This window comes from Achroia grisella, unplaced genomic scaffold, assembly GCF_030625045.1.
Source record: "Achroia grisella isolate CSIRO2021 unplaced genomic scaffold, CSIRO_AGI_Agris_v1 utg780, whole genome shotgun sequence".
NCBI classification, from domain to species: Eukaryota; Metazoa; Arthropoda; class Insecta; order Lepidoptera; family Pyralidae; genus Achroia; species Achroia grisella.
In genome coordinates this window covers 6,497,695-6,517,380 of record NW_026713020.1, presented here as the reverse complement: position 1 = coordinate 6,517,380, position 19,686 = coordinate 6,497,695, and the positions used below count along the sequence as shown (strand labels likewise).

At 32.2% G+C, this 19,686-nt stretch overlaps 1 protein-coding gene across 2 annotated transcripts in view; it reads right to left on the bottom strand.

Moving 5' to 3' along the window:
- Window positions 1-1,872: 1,872 nt before the first annotated feature.
- The window catches only part of LOC131851120 (serum response factor homolog), a 315,325-nt gene continuing 297,511 nt past the window's right edge, over window positions 1,873-19,686 (bottom strand). For both annotated transcript variants that reach the window (XM_059201553.1, XM_059201552.1), the window contains 4 exons: window positions 4,409-4,548; window positions 3,725-3,972; window positions 3,244-3,406; window positions 1,873-2,761 (listed from right to left, as the gene is read on the bottom strand). In XM_059201553.1, the coding sequence (XP_059057536.1) occupies window positions 3,252-3,406; window positions 3,725-3,972; window positions 4,409-4,548 (543 nt within the window). In that variant the 3' untranslated portion in view covers window positions 1,873-2,761; window positions 3,244-3,251. The remainder of the gene's footprint in view (window positions 2,762-3,243; window positions 3,407-3,724; window positions 3,973-4,408; window positions 4,549-19,686) is intronic.

Genomic DNA, 19,686 nt, shown 5'->3' with positions numbered 1-19,686 from the left:
TTTACGAGTATGATTGTTTGTATCGGTCTGTGTGTTATCTATATTTACAAAAAAATATTTCTATTACTTGTCTATTACCCACAACACAAGCTCTGCTTAGCATAGTACTAGATGGCGCTGTATAGATTGTTGTTATTATTATTAGAAGTATGTCTTAGAAATATATAAGTAACGAATTTTATGTGCCTAAATCGTGGTACTGGTACTGTTACATAGTCTGCAATTAATACATATATTTATACATTTGTTTTATATTACAAATTTGAAAGCTGGTTTGTTTTGTCAGTTATATTTTGCAATGTTACCATCTTATATATGATATAATAATGATGAAATTATGGATATAAGAAGCATTTGTGATATAGTTTATGCTACTATTTATCAGTTAATAATAGAGGAAGTAGTCCTGTCAGTATATAATAACTTCATAAAGACTATTCAATATAACACTGTAAAAATATATTCTAAAGAATGAAACTCGTAAAATGATATTAATTCAAAATTACAAATCGTTTGTTTTAATAAGTACATAATAAGAAATTAAAATTATCTGTAACATAACACAAAATGCAAAAGATCAAGCCCTAATGGAGTATAGAAATTAAATATTACCTAGAGACGAAATATTTTGTTTTTCAATCTTTTTATGCAATGCGTATAAAAAATATTAAAAGAAAAGAAATTGGTTTGCAGTTTTTTCACAAGACGTAAATATAATATATCTTTTATTTGACAAAATATGGTTAATTAATCTAATAGTGGTCGCTAAGTGGTCGAAATTCGACCATAATTAATTTAACACTCAGTAAGACTATAGACAAATAATATTCAAAACAAACAATATTAATCTAGTCTCAATTTGACCACAGACAACAATAAACAAAAGAGTATATATACGTGTTGTGTCGAGTACGTGGCGGTGTGTGTAACGTTTTTTATTAATTTATTATACATATATTGATGTATAATTTTAATAAAATATGATTCTGCACTCCTCCTCTATATAAACTATAAGTGTGAGAAATTTCATAATCATCCGTTCACGAAATTCCGTAAAAAGGGCTACAAAGTTTTTGTTTCGCGTATTTATTTATATGTTCAATACTATTATTATATTGATATTTTATTTTGCTTAAAAGATTGAAAAGCAACCATTTTTTTATATGTAATGAGGCAAGTTTCAACGATAAATAACTACCTACCTAATAATAAGTTAAAATAAGTGATAATTTTGTATTAGTACTTAATAATAATTAACATTTAATTATTTTACTTTTAATGACATTATTTTCACATTCCTGTTATTTAATGCCATTTATTTATTTTAAAATAAATGGCAATAAATAACGATTATTATTGTTGAAACATTGCCTGCCTATACAAAGGATTAATTTCGGTACAAAAATACAATATATATATTTTTTTATACAAACAGTATTCTATATATATCAATATAATAAGTTACACAATAGTATTTATATATTTAGTTAAAATTCCTTGTTTTGAGTATAGAAGGATCACTCTGAAGTATAATAACTAGAGTTTCAGTTACTATTCTCAAAGTAATAGTTAATTTATGTAATGGTACAGCAAACAAAGTATTTCTATATTTCATATGATCATTATATGAATTCGTCTGTTTTGATAAGACTAGTTAACCATACTTTCAGACTTTGCGGCGCTGATGGAAATCTGCTGTGAGAGCACTATCACAACCCCTAACCCTCCCCAATTAGGGGAATGGGGACGTTACAGTATATATGTTGATTTATCAAAAGTATTTTTTGATTTTTATTTACTATTTTTTTTAAGTTTTGGTAATCTGTTGCGTTCTATGTGACGACAACCGTTTGTCCGATATTATATTCCTGTGTGAGTTGTATTCCTGTTTTCTTTAAGCATTTATTCATATAGGAGTGTTATTTAAAGTTTTGGAATATGTAAACCTTTTCTTAAATTGTAAACTGAGCTTTATGGTAATGCCTTAAAGCTCCAGGTTAAAAATACAACATATGCCAGTGGGTTTTATCCATGAAACATAGTAAATTATATTTTTTTTTATTATACAAAATAGAGTCAATAAGTAATTATCTTTTTATTTTATCTATGACCTCTCGACAAAATAAATCTGGCTTCGAGACCCAAGTTTTAAAAATAGGGAGTAAGACAGTTTAGGCACTAACAAAAAAAATAACGTATATATTTTTATATTTTTTCTCCGTCCAATTCAAAAGGGGTTCGAAATTACGACGGCCTGAGCCGAGGATCGAAACCTTAACGGTGCTCACAGACTAAAGTCGTATCCGTCTGCCTTCAGACGCTCCATATGACCTGCTGGTTTGGAGAGTCATCTGCATTCGTTCCTATCATTCGATGAAGCTGTAAGGTGCGGCCAACAGCATTAGAGAAGTTCCGCGGATTTGGAGTATTATCTGCACTACCTATCGACCGATGAAGCTGTAAAGGCCAGCTGCGGTCAACAGCATTAGAGAAGTCCGAAATAACATGGTTGCAATTCTGCCATTAGATGTTTCTGCTTGCCATTACACAAAACAAAATATAATATTTATACAACAAATTGTTAGTTAATTTAGATATAATATAAGTCTATTTGCAATGAAGAATTATGTTACAGAGTTATACATAATATATAATAATGGTTTTTTTTCGCTGTTATACAATTTAAACATCCAAATACAAAACTTTGGTAAGCGATATATGATACTTATTTTTAAGCATTACTCCTTAGCTTTGTTGTTATCTGTAACAAAAACATATAATGTTATTGTGTGTTAGAAAATGTATAATAATAATTTCAATTCAATCGTACCCTCTTTTCCATCAAGTAGGTTAAACAAATTGTATGTAGACATTTACCTGTTTTAATAAAGACTAGCCTCAAGCCTAGACATCTACAATATATTTCGTAGATAATATATTATACAGATCCATACTACACATACATTTTTTAGTACATAAATTTTATAATATAAAAAATATGACGGCTTCGGTTGTGTAGTGGTCGCGGATTCGATTCATCGCACAATAAAATATTTATATTGAAGTAGTATAGTATTTATTTATAACTTGCCTTTCTGTGTTATCAGTTATTTAATACCAATGCTCTATCATACATAACATAAGTTCTACTTAACTTGGATCAAAATGGCGCTGTGTGAATTGTCCTTGAGATATATAATTAATATATAAATATACGCAATATTATATTATTTAGCTACATACTCTTCTGGTCACTTCCTCCCTGTGCTAAGATCTTGCAGCTCGCTACTGTCGTCGCTAGAGGCACTCACTGGACCACCATTGCTGGTGGATGCTGGGTTAGCCGCTGCAGCCATCGCAACGGATAACGGGATCGTAATAAACTGGGGCTGGGTTGATGATGATGCTAGAATTAGAAAAACATTATTAAAATGTAATATTGTAGAGTTGTATATTTTTAAAAAGTTTAATATTTCTATATTTAATTAAAAAAAAAGAAATTTCCACCAGTTTGTGTTGTGTATAAAAAATCGAAGATATCAAGTACCTTTTGATGGAATGGGATGGGATATAAACTTTTGATATTTGTTACTCTTTCACGCAAAAATACTGAACAGATTTTGATGAAACTGAAGTGTATTGTTTACTCGAGCAAACCACTGATTTTCAGGTCAAGCCCAGAGACATACGCGAAAGATAAGAGGTATAGAAGAATGCTACTTACCGCCTTCTTGTCCTTGATTGGCCAGCCCCAATATGAAGCTGTGAGGGTAACCCATTGCCAGATTACCTAAACCAATGTTGGAGCCAAGCGAATCCAACCCAGCAAGGACTCCACTATGGTACAACATTGCACCTCCAGGGAGGTCGATCTTTGGCAAGAGTTTCGGCAAGGAAGGCTGGCTGGATTTGCTGCTGTCTGCTTCTTGAGTGGCTGATGATGTGGAAGGCAAAGGCTCGCTTAAATGATCCCTGGGAGAAGAATCAACAAATATATTTATCTTATTACTTGTACTACACTAGCTGTGGCCGCGACTTCATCCTATTATAGTACGAATAGAATAGAATAGAAAATAATTTATTCAAATAAACTTAATTTAAGCACTTTTGCGATTGACCTAGGTTTTAATTATTATTATTATATGTCGCTAACTGTAGCGGATTTAAACAAAAAAAAAGTTAAATTAATTAAATGCTAAAAATAAATAATAATAGTATTATAAGTTACATAGAAATAAAATATATACTATTTAATGTATTGGATCGATTTTACATTCTAGAGCATATTGTGTAGATGATGCTATCATATTTGAAAGTGGGGGTAAGTACCTTACCTTTTGCTGCTTTCTTTTTCTAGAGTGTATTTTTATAGATACTTCTATATTTGAAAGTAAGGTAAGAACTTTACCTTTTGCTGCCTTCTCTGTCGCTGGTATCAGCGTGAGTCCACTCCTGCTTCAAGTTCTGGGCGTGGAGTAGCTTCTCGCTGGGTGACTCTGGTTCGCTGCCACTTTCATCACCACTATCACCTGATGAGGGTGGTTCGTCCTACAACAAAAAAAATACTAATTAAATATCAACTGACTTTTTTTAATTTGTACTACTCGTGTAGTAACAGAGTTCTGGGTGCTTTTTATGTATATATTTACAATAAAAATGTCCCAGACCGGTACAAATCATATTCATGAGTACAAAAGTTTGCACCGTACGAGGAATCGAACTAACGACCATCCAAAGTAAAGTAGTCTGCTAAACCGCTAGACCAAGCCGTCGCCTATATGATATGAGATGAGACTCGGTTACTACTTTTTTTTTTACTTGGAGAAAAACCCTCATGGAGACCCGCCCGTGTCTAGTAACCCCTAAAACAAGCTCTGCTTAGTTTGGGACTAGATGGCGTTGAATTGTCGATGAAATTTTTTTAATTTAGTATAAAAGTAAACAAAACATAGGTATAAAATCTACTTAAACGTACACCTATACTCATGTTAGAGTTACTTGAAAACAAATTGTTGTGATAGTAAGCTATAAATTTTTCAGTGGCGGAACGGCCATGTTTTAACACGGCAGACATGTTGTGACGTCACCTGCACAGTTTATAATGTGAACAAAATGTTTCAAGAGTTTTAGCGAGCGAGCGGGAAGTACCTACTGGCTGCTCATTATTTGAATTTAAAAGCTGAAATAAGGTGTGCTGTGAAATTTTAATGTGGTATATTTATCAAACAGAAAAACAAAATATATTTTGGTATCTTCAATTTATCATATTTTTTTAATGTGATATTATTATCGAACAGAAAAAAAATGTATTTTTGTATCTTAAATGGTTTGGAAAGAATAAATTATTACCGAAAAAATTATGTTATATTCAATATAGAACGTTATGTATAAAGTCGATATTAATTTAAAAAACCTTTTTTAAGTACATTTACCTATTTATTTTTGTAAGTTGCGAATAACAAGGTCTTGTTCATATATTACAAAGAGGTATATAAAAAAATTGTATGTCATTGTTAAAATAAACTAAATTACTTTTTTATATCATAATTTTATCTATCTATCTCCACGCCAGATCACTCACAAAGTAGGCGGTAGAAAGAGAGAGGAAGAGATCCTTTATTAAGAGATTATTTAAATGTGTACAATTTTTTTAATATTTCTTATTTCTGTCACAATTATGTTAAAGTACGAGAAGAATGTTTCATATATTAAAATTTGTGTAATAAATAATTGCCTAGTGGTAAATTCTATAAATAAAGCCACAGCCGCTACTTGTTCTTATATATCCTTTAAATTTCGCAACAAGTTTTAATGCAGAAAAAGATAGAGTTATTCAAGAGGAAGGTATATATGTATGTGTATATATATTACTATAATATAATACATGCATATTACAGTAGGTACAGGAGAAGTCGATAAGTTCAAAGATTGTAAAGCATTCGCGCGAAGGCGGAACCGATCTCTAAGTAATAAATAATTATTGCTTAAAATTTTATGGTACATATGGTTTCTAAAGTCTTTACTATTTATTTCATATATTTCAGCTACGATTTCGTATGTCTATTTAGACAAAACAAATGTCAATTTTGGTTATTATTATAATTAAACACTAACAATATTTTTATTCAACATTTATTCCAACACTAGCTGTTCCCGCGACTACATTCGCGTGGCTAACGCAACGAAGCCGTCAAATATAATTTTCTCCGTTTTTGGAACATTTTTCACTGATGCTTCACTTCTATTGGTCGTAGCGTAATGTTATATAGCTTAAACTCTTCCTCGACAAATGGACTATCCAACACAAAAAGAACTTTTAGATTCCAACTAGTAGATCTTAGGCTTTATAATATTAGTATAGATAAACATATAATTATTTAAAATATACTGATGTATAAAATGTTTAATAAAATTATTATGTAAATTTAATACAAAAACTAATTACACAAGAGAGCTTAAACTCATAACGCAGGTGTCCACAGCAGTGGGCTTTTTGCAGCGTGTCACATTACATCCACTTACTTTGTTTTACACTGTGGTTATGCTGTGACGGACTTTACACAGTTCTGTTATTATAACATTTAGTAACAAAAAGGGGTTGTAATAGGTTAAGTGATATAACGTTTACGACGGCCCCGGTGGTTTAGCGGTTTGCATGTCGTTTTACAACCGATGATCGCGGGTTCGATTTATAGCACAGTATAAACATTTGTATTTATAAGTATGATTATTTTTATTGGTCTGAGTGTTTGAAAATGAATTCAAATTTTCTACCCGTTGTCTGGTACTCATAACATAAGCTCTGCTTAGCTTACGAATAGATGGCACAGTGTGAATTATGATGTAATATAATGAATTATTAAATACTTGAGATGAGAGATGAGAGATTCAATAATTTATTAAATTGTGTAGAGTTATTATTATTCTAAAAACGATGTTGAAAATCTTATAAAAAATGTACCATCAAGAGATTTGCAAATAAATAAATTACTTTATCTTCGAGTTAGATATACACGACACAAATATTTGTATAATACCGGAATCGAATCCATGACCATAAGCAGCTAGCGGTTAAGCACACCAGCTTAACCGCTAGACTACGAGGAAATCGTCATTATTATATTTTTAAAATCAAAATATCTTTATTCATGTAGGTCTATTACAGACTATTATAATATGTCAAATCTTGGAGTCGTAGTGTTTTCGAGCTTAGAAGAATTGACAAGAAACTCTCATTCTTTTTAAATAAGCTTGTACATGTTTAAAAAATACAGAATCATTTTATATTCATATTAGGAAGTATAAAATTTTAATTTTTGGTAGACAATATTATCTGATTGCACTAAGAATAATTGCGTAGCGGTTTCTATGTTGATTATCGCATGCCTCTTACTTGTTATTGTGTAATTATTTATTTAAAATAACATTCATTCAAAAGAGCAATACACAAGTTTCTTGCTCATTCTTCTTGTCATGAGTTCCGTTTGAGTGGTAGAATAAAAAAAAGACCATTCAAAAGTGCTTGTGTTCAGTTTATTTGAATAAAGATTAAATCTATTTCTATTATTTATTTAATACTAGCTGTGCCCGCGATATCACCCGCATTCAATATAAAATATAGCCTATGTGTTATTCTGATGAATAAGCTATATAACTGTAAAGTTTCATCAAAATCCGTTCAGTAGTTTTAGCGTAAAGTAACAAACATCCATACTAACAAACTTTCGCGTGTATATTATTATTAAGAATTATTTTATTTATCAACACTCCCTGAATGTGTTAAAGTGTGGGTGTTCTTATTACCGGTGCCCGATGTAGGCCGCTTCCCCAAAATCCCATATCTCGAGTATTGATCTTGCAGCCGTGTCTAACTTTACTTATCATTTCAGCATGAACGAACGCAATCTAAGAGATTTTACAACTTTTCCCATTACCATGTTAACTCTATTGTATACCGAAGTCGTATTAAACTCGAATTTCTCCGATAGTTCGAGCCTCTTACGTAATGGGTATTACAGGTATTTTTTTGTATGGAAAAGTAATAAATATTAGTCGTCGCACAGTGTTTGAATTTCGAATATAAAGGTTCAATATGTTTGAAAACTTTTTAAAGTGCTTGAATTTCGAATATAAAGGTTCAATATGTTTGAAAACTTTTTAAAGTGCTTGAATTTCGAATATAAAGGTTCAATATGTTTGAAAACTCTTTAAAGTGCTTGAATTTCGAACATAAAGGTTCAATATGTTTGAAAACTTTTTAAAGTGTTTGACATTCGAACATAAAGGTTCAATATGTTTAAAAACTTTTTAATTTAAAGTGTTTGAAATTCGTACATAAAGGTTCAATATGTTTAAAAACTTTTTAATTTAAAGTGTTTGAAATTCGAACATAAAGGTTCAATATGTTTAAAAACTTTTTAATTTGAAGTGTTATATTTTTGAATTTCGAACATAAAGGTACAATATGTTTAAAAATTTTTTATTTGAAGTGTTTATATTTTTGAATTTCGAACATAAAGGTTCAATATGTTTGAAAACTTTATAATATAAAAATATTTAAAAACAGTTGAAATAAATACTCTTATATGTTAATACACAATAGTCCTTCATTTCATAATAATAATAACTCTGGATAATTAACACAGAGCCATCTAGTCCCAATAGCAGTATTTGTATTATGGGTACTAGACAACTGACAAAAATACTTATATATTTTTTTGTAATACATACGAAAACAAACAATCATATTCATGTATATATAATATATATAAACGTTTGTACCATCCAAGAAATGGAACCTGCGACCGTCGGAAATAAAACGGTGTGCTAACCGCTAAACTGCTAGACCACTGAGTCTGTCTGAATCGTCATTTAGTACAAATAAGTTTCAGTGTATCAAAAGCACAAGACTAATATTATTTTAATAAATTTATTGCAAAATACAATAACATAATTATTTTAAAATAAATTAAATAATTAATTAATAATAATAATTTAAATATTTACAAATTTTATTTATAATAATATTTAATTAAAAAAATATTAGCGTTCTGCAGTCACTCAGTCATAATTATAATCAATGATTTTTGATTTGATATTATCTAGTGAGGTGAAACCATAATGTGAATTTCTTTAAACAGTTACCATTGTACCGATGGTAATACCTCAAGAATGTATAAGAGAGCACGTTCAAAGAAAGTTGGTTGTGTCCGCAAAAGTTACGTTCTCAATCAATTAAACCAACATCACGACAGCCGGGTACAAAGTTTGGTGATATTTTTACTAGTGCGTAGAGTGGTCGTAAGTGGTATATACCGAGTAAGTAACTAGTACGATATCGGTACTGAAGTACCGTATCGTTATTTTTGTACTGAAGTACTAAATAGCTACAAGAAATAAATAACGACATGTAGTTATATTCTATTTTGAACATTGCTTATATACTGTGACTGTAGTTATTCTTAGTCAATACGTTACTGTAGTTATCTTTTAAGTAAATGACAAACAAGCTGAAGAGTATCATGGACATAATATTTTCCTATGACAGCCGTGGTATCACTCTTGTATTGCCATTAGATGTCATGTCTCCATATCGTACAATATCACGGCCTAATGGCACCCTCTAACTGTTACACACATTAATAAGCAAGTTGGTTAGCAGCTGAAATAGCTGATACTGAGTTACCCACGCCAATGACTTTCTACAAGGTGATACAAGTGCTTTAATAGTAAAGCCCCCATTCACTTTATATACCTGATTATCTAGTTATTAAAGTCACTAGAACATATGGCGAAATTATATAATTGCGATCTCATAAACAAAATCAAATATTTACGCCCAAAAAACTCCAAAATATACCGAATACGGTTTAAAAACAAGGACAATTACGACCTAAAAGAATAGTGCGCTATCAATTGTATTAAAAGTTACTAGTAACGTAACGATACTGTAGTAACAAGTATCAGTCTTTGTAACTAGTATATACGAGGACTACATTTGTCGGTACCTTTGCAGCTCTACTTACTACTAGAACGAAGGCTGCACTCATTTTAAATTAGTAACTGAAAGCGCCGGTTTACTTTCCAAACTGTTAAAAGTTCTTTCTTTAATCTATCTGTCCTTACACTTTTATAAAACTATGGAACATCACGCTAGGGCTTTTATTCTTTTTACAGTTGTAGTTTATGCTGAATTAAAAAAAAATAGTTTTGATGTCATCATTAATTTCGATATTTGTTACCCGTAAATTCCTCTATTTTTTTTTTAATCAGAAGCTATGTCAGTCCTCGCTTTTTATTTACGATTTTTATTTAAATCTTTTGAATTGTTTTGTTGCGAAAAGGTATAATAGGCAGACATCTTCCTGTTTCCTGTTTATAATGTCTGTTTTTTTATAAATAAATAATATTACATAGTATATACTGTATAGTAAGTACTATATTTATGGTACTCATAACACAGTTAACAATAATATTACACACTTATACTATATACTTACTTATTTCAGTAATAAATATACTAGCATATTAAAAATATAAATTATAATCACACGATAACTAAGTCTCAAGATTTTTATCAGATCTTTTTGCAGTATGTAATAGCGACCTTTCCACATACGTTTATTACTGTAATTTTTTTATTCCTTAACAAACGTATTGTATTTTTATTGAGTCACGCGCATAATAAATCACTGCAGTAATTAAATGGTATCACAGAAACGTATCAAAGCAGTACAATTGTTAATAAATACCTACAAAGGATGATTTCGAGCGGGCGACGGTTGCGCGCGCGCAGATATCATCGCTCATTTATAGTTAACGATGGAATATAGTGGATAAGACGCTGGATTATTTGTCATTGAGGTAGTATTAAGAGAGTAGTTTAATTAAAAAAAAAACTATTTTATAATTTAAAAGAAAACTCTTAAAGAAAAAGAAATTCAGTTGACTTAATTGCCAGTTGTTCTAAATTGAATCTGTGTATTAAACTGGACTGAAAAATATTAGTACAAAAAACTTTATGTTCATAAGCAGCTGAAATGTCCTACATGAATAAGTGAGAAAAATCTCTTTAACTTTATAATATTGGTATAGATACTAATCTAATTAATATCTATACGGCCATAACTACGACCAAAAGAACGGACGAAATAAACCACATAAAGATATGACAGATTTAAGTATACATTTAGAGAGACGGTGTTGCCATTCTGTGTTATTGTCGAAGTAAAATCTGTAGCGAGCAAGATCTCAGGAGACAATTAAAATTTTACGTCCCACTTCCGTTCCGAGAGAGGCTTCTTTGCAAACAAAGTTGCAGTTTACTGTATAAATATTATGACACATAAACATTATATACTAATGTCTACTAAGCAGGAGTTCCTAGTCAATTTTACAATTGAATAGGGCTCCCTAACAACGTGATGGGGCCTGCCCTACAGCATCTATAGGGCGGGCTAACGTAACGAAAGTCACGGTAATATGCTAATGCTATATCGCGATATGGCTTGACGCTTGTAGATACATCGTGAGGTTTTTTAGTTGATAAGAATTCCACACTATCCCTCTTCACCTCTCTTATGAAAGAACGGCCTCTTGATTTTTTCTTGCGATAAAAAAGGACTTATATATCAAAAGTTGTCTTTTATTTAAATATTGACTTCACGTAATATCTTTAACTGTTACCAATTGAAATAGCTAGCCGATCCCCTAGCGTCCTCAGACTAGAGCCGTATCCGTTCGTATTCATTCGGGTTTGAAGTGCCATCTGCACTCGCCTCCTATCGTATGTGAAGTTGTAAAGGCCAGCAGCAGCAACACTAGAATAGTTCCAAAAAATTACGACCGCACTGGTACTGGTAGGGATAGTGATAAAAAATAAGCCTTGCATAAAAGGACGTAAGGTCTTAAATGAGTTTGAAATTACCACGTAGTTAATGATAATACAAATAATGGAGACCATGTCTATACTATGAACATTGTTACAGTCTGCGATCCCGCGTGGGCGTCTCCTTTATTCGCCGCTGTACTAAATAATAATAATTGTGCTTAACTAACTACCGTTTAACGCATTCGGCTTTCTTTTGTACATCAGATAAGTCTGTACCGGCAGCAGACCACGTGGCCAATGGAGTATACAAAGGACTTTCTACAAACTGCACAGAGTAATGATTTAATAATTCTCTTACCAGACCTGTAGCATTTAGAACAACAGTAATAAAAATCTAGAACAATCCACACAGTGCTGTCTAGTCCTAAATAAGCAATGCTTGTGTTATGGGTACTAGACAACTAATAGATTTTTTTTTGTAAATATGACACGTAATATATATAGAAAACACAGACCGACGAAAACAATCATACTCATGAATACAAATGTTTGCTAATTGCGAGGAATCGAACCCGCGACTATCGGAAGTAAGGCGGTGTCCTATACCGCTAGACCACCGATCCCGTACTATATGTATGTTAGTCTGTAAGGTATATTTATTTATTAAGTTGCTCGAATTAAATAAATAAATAAAATATATGCATTTAGAAAAAAACAGGGTACATAACATGACAGTGCTTTACTTTCGATGTACCCGGGTTCGATTCCCCGCACGATCCAAACATTAGTATTCGTAATTATGAATGTTTGTAACGGTCTGGGTACTTTCTATATATATATATTACGTATGTATTTAAAAAAAAAAACTAATTTACATCCGTTGTGTAGTACCCATACTGTAAGCTATGCTTACCGTGGTACTGTATTTATACTAACAGAGCACCACGGCTTTACCTGCCGTATATTTTATATGTCGTTTGCACCGTACGAGAAATCGAACCCGCGACCATCAGAAGTAAAGCGTGCTAAACCGCTAGATCACCGAGACCGTCGGCGTATAAGTGTTACAATTTAATCCAGTGCTTCAAGTGAATTATGATTTTAAAATGAAATTTAACCATAATCATATACATAAAAAGAGTGCACGTTATTTGTGGGTAAGTAAAGGTCCATTAATCACGAGAGGAATCTCAAATGTGAAGTGAAAATGCAGCCATTACCGCGGTATCAATGCACAGGTGCGCAGGCGCAGTGGGCGAGGTGTCGGCCCGTTTAGGACAATGTTTAGCGGTAAATTTGGAAGCCATTTTTTTATGGATTAATTATCTGTGCCGCCGGTTTATACGCTTGTTAGCGACAAAGAATAGAAAATCATTTATTCAAATAAACTTACATTGAAGCACTTTTGAATAGTCATCTCATTTTTTTTTTTAATCTACCGGTCATTCGGAAAGCTGTCTCATCATAAGAATGATCAAGAAACTTGATTGTTACTCTTTAAAATTCCAGTTTTGAAACCTTTATTATGGATTAACTAGGTGCGATTTCACCCGTGTGCAATTTATAGCCTATATGTTATTTTGATGTATAGGTATTACGGCAAAGTTTCATCAAAATCCTTTCAGTAGTTTCATGGAAGAGTAACAAACATCCATTCATCTATCTATCCATACTCACAAACATGAAGGCCTAGACTAAACCAATATTCTCATGAATACAAATTGTATGTGTCCGAGGTATCCTATTATATATATAATAATATCCTGGAATTGGATACCTCGCTATTTATAATATATATATAATATATACATAACTCAAAGATGACTGACATAGTGATCTATCAACGCACAGCTCAAACCACTGGACGGATAGGGCTGAAATTTAGCATGCAGGTAGATGTTATGACGTAGGCATCTTCTAAGAAAGGATTTTGATAACTTTCACCCCTAAGGGTATAAAATAGGGGATGAAAGTTTGTATGAAAGTACGGTAAAGCCTCAAAAACTATACCTAATTAATAATAATACTTCTTAACGCGAGCGAAGCCGAGGGCAAAAGCTAGTTCCACAATAAAAGTGACAATATTGTGGTATATTTCATACAGTCAAACAATAGCGGCAATACAATATGTTGTAAACGATACAAATATCGGTAATAGCCGTTGGCAGTGCTTGCTCTGTTCGTTTGCCAAACCAGTTTGCAGTATTGTAATCCGCAATCCAAAAGGTAATTAGTGCAATTGGTTTTGTTATTACATTATAATATCTGATACAGAAGGGTGAAGGGATTAGAATAGAATAGAAATAATTTATTCAAATAAACTTACATTGAAGCACTTTTGAATAGTCATTACATTTTTTTTAATCTACCGCTCATTCGGAATGCTGTCTCATCACAAGAAGAGCGAGCAAGAAACTTGTGTGTTGAAAACTCTTTTAAATAATTTTATTCTTACTTTACATTTTAGATTGATGTTTGGATGATGTTTGATTGATGGATTGTTGGTAATGTGGACTGATGACCACATAGCTAGCAATGTACCATGTATAGTTCTCCCGGGTAATCATCTTGATAAATTCCTGATAGATTTGTCACGATGGGTTAACTGACCAATAGATTACTGCTATTGAGTAAAAACAACATATGCATGATGACTAGAGCCCTCACAGGACACTGCAAATTAAACAAGCATATGGCTAAACTAGGCCTATGCACGACAAGTATCTGCAGATTCTGCCAAACTGAAGAAGAAACGCCGCTTCATATCCTATGTGGTTGTAGCCCACTCATGCATAAACGAAATATCTCCTTTGTAAAGTTTACACTCTTTCCCGAGGAGATAAAAACGATCGCTCCTAAGAATATCCTTCAATTCTTGTCCCTGACGGGTATAGGTAGCGAACTCTGAAAAGGGCGAGCACAATAGATCTAAGTAGGTCGCAGTGCTACAGGTGCTATACATCTGACAATAGCCCAAATAAGCCCAAAAAAAAAAACTGACCTGACCTCATGCTCATATTATCACCCTCCACTGGTGTGCCGCCAGCGTATAACGATAGCGCTAGCGGGTGCAATAAACCGTCATAATCCAATAAAAAAGATCAGATACAACCTATATATTTTTCATATATTTATAAAGACTATCCTCGGATATTAAATTCTAGGCTTGTTACTTTAATTATACGCTATACTACTTATTTAGTACTTTATAAGTATTTAATTAATTTAATGTTTATTTTTTATTTTTTAAATTACAGCCAATGTTGTAAATACTATAAATGACGTTGTGGAGCAACATGAAACAGTTTTGATAGCTATAAAGTTCAAACTTGTGGCGGCGTGGTGAGCCGAGACCAGTGCCCGCTCTAATATGGTTGATTGCAATGATGGCTGGCTCATCCGTCATACTCGTGAACGGGTGTTGCTTTTGGGGACTGGTCTGTTCGGATTACGAACATTGATTAGACTATTTCCTTTTGACATATGCTGGTGGTCACTCTATTCTCCAAAATTTAAAAATGAATCTGTACTATTGTATGTACAACCTCATTTGAAAAGAATACGAGCTGAGTTTGTTATCAGTTCTTCACAGTAGTCAGTTAATTACCAATATTATAAATGTGAAAGTACGGATGTTTGTTACGCTTTCAAGCACAAACTACTGAACCGATCATCATGAAATTTTGTACACATGTTCTTGGAAGTATCAGAATGATAGGATACTTTTTATTAAAAAAAAAAAATATTTTTATAAAAAAAACAAAAAATATGTCAATATTTTGTTATTTCAGCGCCATCTAGCAGCCAGTAATGAAGTTATGCGAGCGAAGTCGCGGGTAAAAGCTAGTAATAAATATAACTGTGTACCAAATGATATTCGCCGAAGCGGGACTGCACTGTATCTTAAGACAATCAGGTGAGATGCTGCGATGGTATCGTTATCGATCCTGTTCGATACCAACTTGCGATCGAGAGATACACTTTATATTATATGGGAACGATAATCAGAATACATTTTTAGTTTATTAAACTGCCTACATCATTATTACATAGTATAAAATAAAGTCGCTGTCGCTGTCTGTCCCTATGTATGCTTAAATCTTTAAAACTACGCAACGGATTTTGAAGCGGTTTGTTTTAATAGATAGAGTGATTCTAGACCAAGGTTTATATATATAATACATGTACACCTGTAACAATACAACACAATGTAAGGAAAACTGTGAAATTAGTAGTAGTGTAAGATTTATATAATTGTATATGCATATTGGGAAATCTAATCCTCCTAATAAAGATGGTTCGTCAAAGATGTGTTGTCAACTCCCCCGGCCGGCCAGCGGTGGTTCTGGCCACTGTTAGGCAAATTGTAACATCTCGGCTGGAGTTGTACAAAAGTGGAAATTATATAAATATTATAATATTAAAGTAAATTAAAAAAGGCACGGACGAATATGTCTGTGGAATATTATATTTAAAAAAAAAAAAAATATATATATACACCCGTGCGAAGCCTGGCCGAATAGCTAGTTAATTATAAAAATGTATCAATAATAAATATTGAGTACTTGTAGACTTGCAACATTATAATTTTATTAATATTGTAAGCACGAAGTTTGTTAGTATGTATGGATGTTTGTTACTCTTTCACGCAAAAACTAGCGAACGGATTAGTGGCATATTCTGAGGAATAAACCATCTACATTTTTACATTACATTATAAAACAATAATAACCCTGGACAATTCACAAAGCGCTATCTAGTTCTAAGCCAAATAGAACTTGTGTTATGGGTGCTAGACCCAGAGAGGAATCGAACCCGTGCCCATCGAAAGTAGCGCGTTGTACTAAACCACCGAGGCCGTTGAATTGAGAAAAGAAATAAAATAATAAACAACATATTTTTTTTAGGATTATCGAAAATTTTAAAAGCTTTTAATTGGAATATATAAAAGCTCAAAACACAGTCCATTTAAAGATCACTCTGTTCTACGAAATAATTGATTGTGGGTAGAATAACAATTGTTTTTAAATTCAAAGAGACCGAGTAAACAGCTACCTGTGCCGTGGAATAAATTGTGGTATTCTCATGCTGTCCACGAGTTTTTCTGTTGCTATAATTCTAAGGCTTTTAAGAGAAACGTGAGAATACATAAGGAGTGCTCAGGTAATAACTATAAAAAAAAAACACGTTTTCAACTCATCATCATCGTTTCAGCCCACAAGACGTCCACTGCTGAAGAAAAGCCTCCTCTAAAAGTCTCCATGACGATCGGTCCTGCGCTGCTCACATCCAACGCTTTCCAGCGATCTTGACCAGATCATCGGTCCACCTTGCTGGAGGCACCACGCTGCGTCTTCCGGTCCGTGGTCGCCACGCACGAGCTTGCTCTGCCTATTACCACTTCAGCTTCTCAATTCTTCAGGCTTTACTTAATTTGGTGTTTTAACCAATTTGACAAAAGTATAATAGCATATGTTGGTGATCACTCTATTCTCCCAAATTTGAATTTAAGAATGAATCTGTGTTTTTTTAAACATGTAGTACAAGCTCATTTGAAAAGAATATGAGTTTCTTCAGTTCTCATCATGAAAACACTCCGAACTGACGGTAGATTTGATCATAAGAGTCTGTAATAGATCTACATGAATGAAGATATTTTGCTTTTGTTTTTTAATTCGCATTGTTTTCTTAAAGGGATTGCACAGAGGTCTATCTGAGACATTTTGAACAATAATAATTTCTTAATCAATTCTGAGTGTACATATTTGCCAAAACATTGTTAAACAGTTTAGCGATAACTGTATATGTATATATATAAATAATATCTCTGTCTCTTCTTTATTAATAAAAAAAGTAATCTAAACAGAGAATGTATTATGAATATCTGTTGAAGATGAAAGATTAAAGATGATTAAGAAAGAAAGATGAAAATGAAGGAACAAAACCACTGATATAAATACTTAGATACATTATTGTAAATACATACATAATATGCATAGAAAACACACAGACCGATAATACACACACTCATGCTTATGAATACAAACGTTGGTACCGTGTGGGGAATCGAACCTCGGATCGCAGTATGCCAAATTACTAAACCACCGAAGCTGTCAAAAACGGAATATCTCCATAAGTTATATGAAAATTAATTTATGCGCACAATGAAAACTGTTTAAAACTAAATTACAGCGTATATTGAATTAAACTCGGCGCGCGCTGGCTGCACTGGACTGCATCCGACAGCTGACATTTCAGAATTTGTTCCTATAAAAGGACTGCATTTAGTAATATTCTCAGTCTAGTCAGAATAATATATAAAAACTCGTTTGTGAAAACTTTTATGACTCTTGTTATGTTTAATATTAGTTAAATATAACGAATTTTCTTTTTCGTCTCTTTATTTATCTACAATCCAGTTCTCTTATATTCGATGGTCGCGGGTTCGATTTCTCGAACGATTTTTTTTTGGGGGGTTTGGGATATTATCTGATTCTTAGACCTGTAGCACTGCCTATATAGATCTATTGTGTTCGCCCTTTTTCAAAGTTCGCGACCTAGACTCGTCAGGGACAAGAATTGAAGGATATTCTTAGTAGCGATTTTTATCTTCTCAGTATAGAGGGTAAACTTTCCAAAGGAAATATTTCGCTTATGCATTGCTCACACATGGAAATATTTATATATATATTATTTATTTATGGAAATATTTTGTTCATGAGTATAATTGTTTACATTCATAAATTGTTTATACTGGATGTTTTCTATTGTGTGTTTACAAAAATTGTATCTAAGTATTTATATCAGTTGTCTAGTACCCATAACACAAGCTCTGTTTAGTTTGGTACTAGATGGCGCTGTGTGAATTTATCTTGAGTTATGATTATTATTATATTATTATATCAACTGCCAAGCTTACATTGTTTGTAAACTGTGATTCGGTTGTAAGCTCTGCTTAGATTGGAACTAGATGGCGCTGCATGAATTTCTGGGTCATTATATATGTTTATTACATGTATTGCCAAACCCGAGCAAAGTCAATACAGTTGGCTAGTATTCTATAAATAGACTTATCGATATTTATATACGGTCTCTTTGAAATAGTGGTAGCTAGGATATAGACAAAGGGATGGGACACCCAAACTATTGTCTCATTCATATTCGAGGATAATTCATGACCGGATATTGCATAAGACAGCTCCTTTAACGACGTCAAATATTATAAAGTTTATCAAATTAAATATAGTTAAATAATTTGTATTATATTATTAAATAGACAGTATTGAAATTTATCATTACATACTATAAAATAAAGTCGCTGTCGCTGTCTGTTCGTTCCTATGTATGTTTAAATCTTTAAAACTACGCAACGGATTTTGAAGCCTTTTTTTAATAGATAGAGTAATTCTAGAGGAAGGTTTATATATATAATACATGTACACGCGTGCGAAGCCGGGGCGAGTAGCTAGTATAAATATAAAGTAGGTTTTTATTTTGTCGTTCAAGAATATTCCCCAAAAATACAGATAAAAATTATGCATATAAATAGACATTTTGGATAAAAGTATATAAAATTTAAAATAAACCTAATGAGTATTTGTCAAAATTGACATCAAAATGTGAGAAGAAACATAAAAAAATTAAATGATAATTTTGTATGCATGACAAATGTAGAAAGATGTTTACTTATCACTACTGGCGTATTCTGGCTTCGTTGCTGATAGTTTTGTGAGTTTTATATATACTAGCATAATGTATATGCTATTTCACTCAGAAATAATATAATTTTTAAACAGCGAATGAATTTTTAATATCACATAATATTTTTTTGAGTTTATTCATTATAACCACAATTA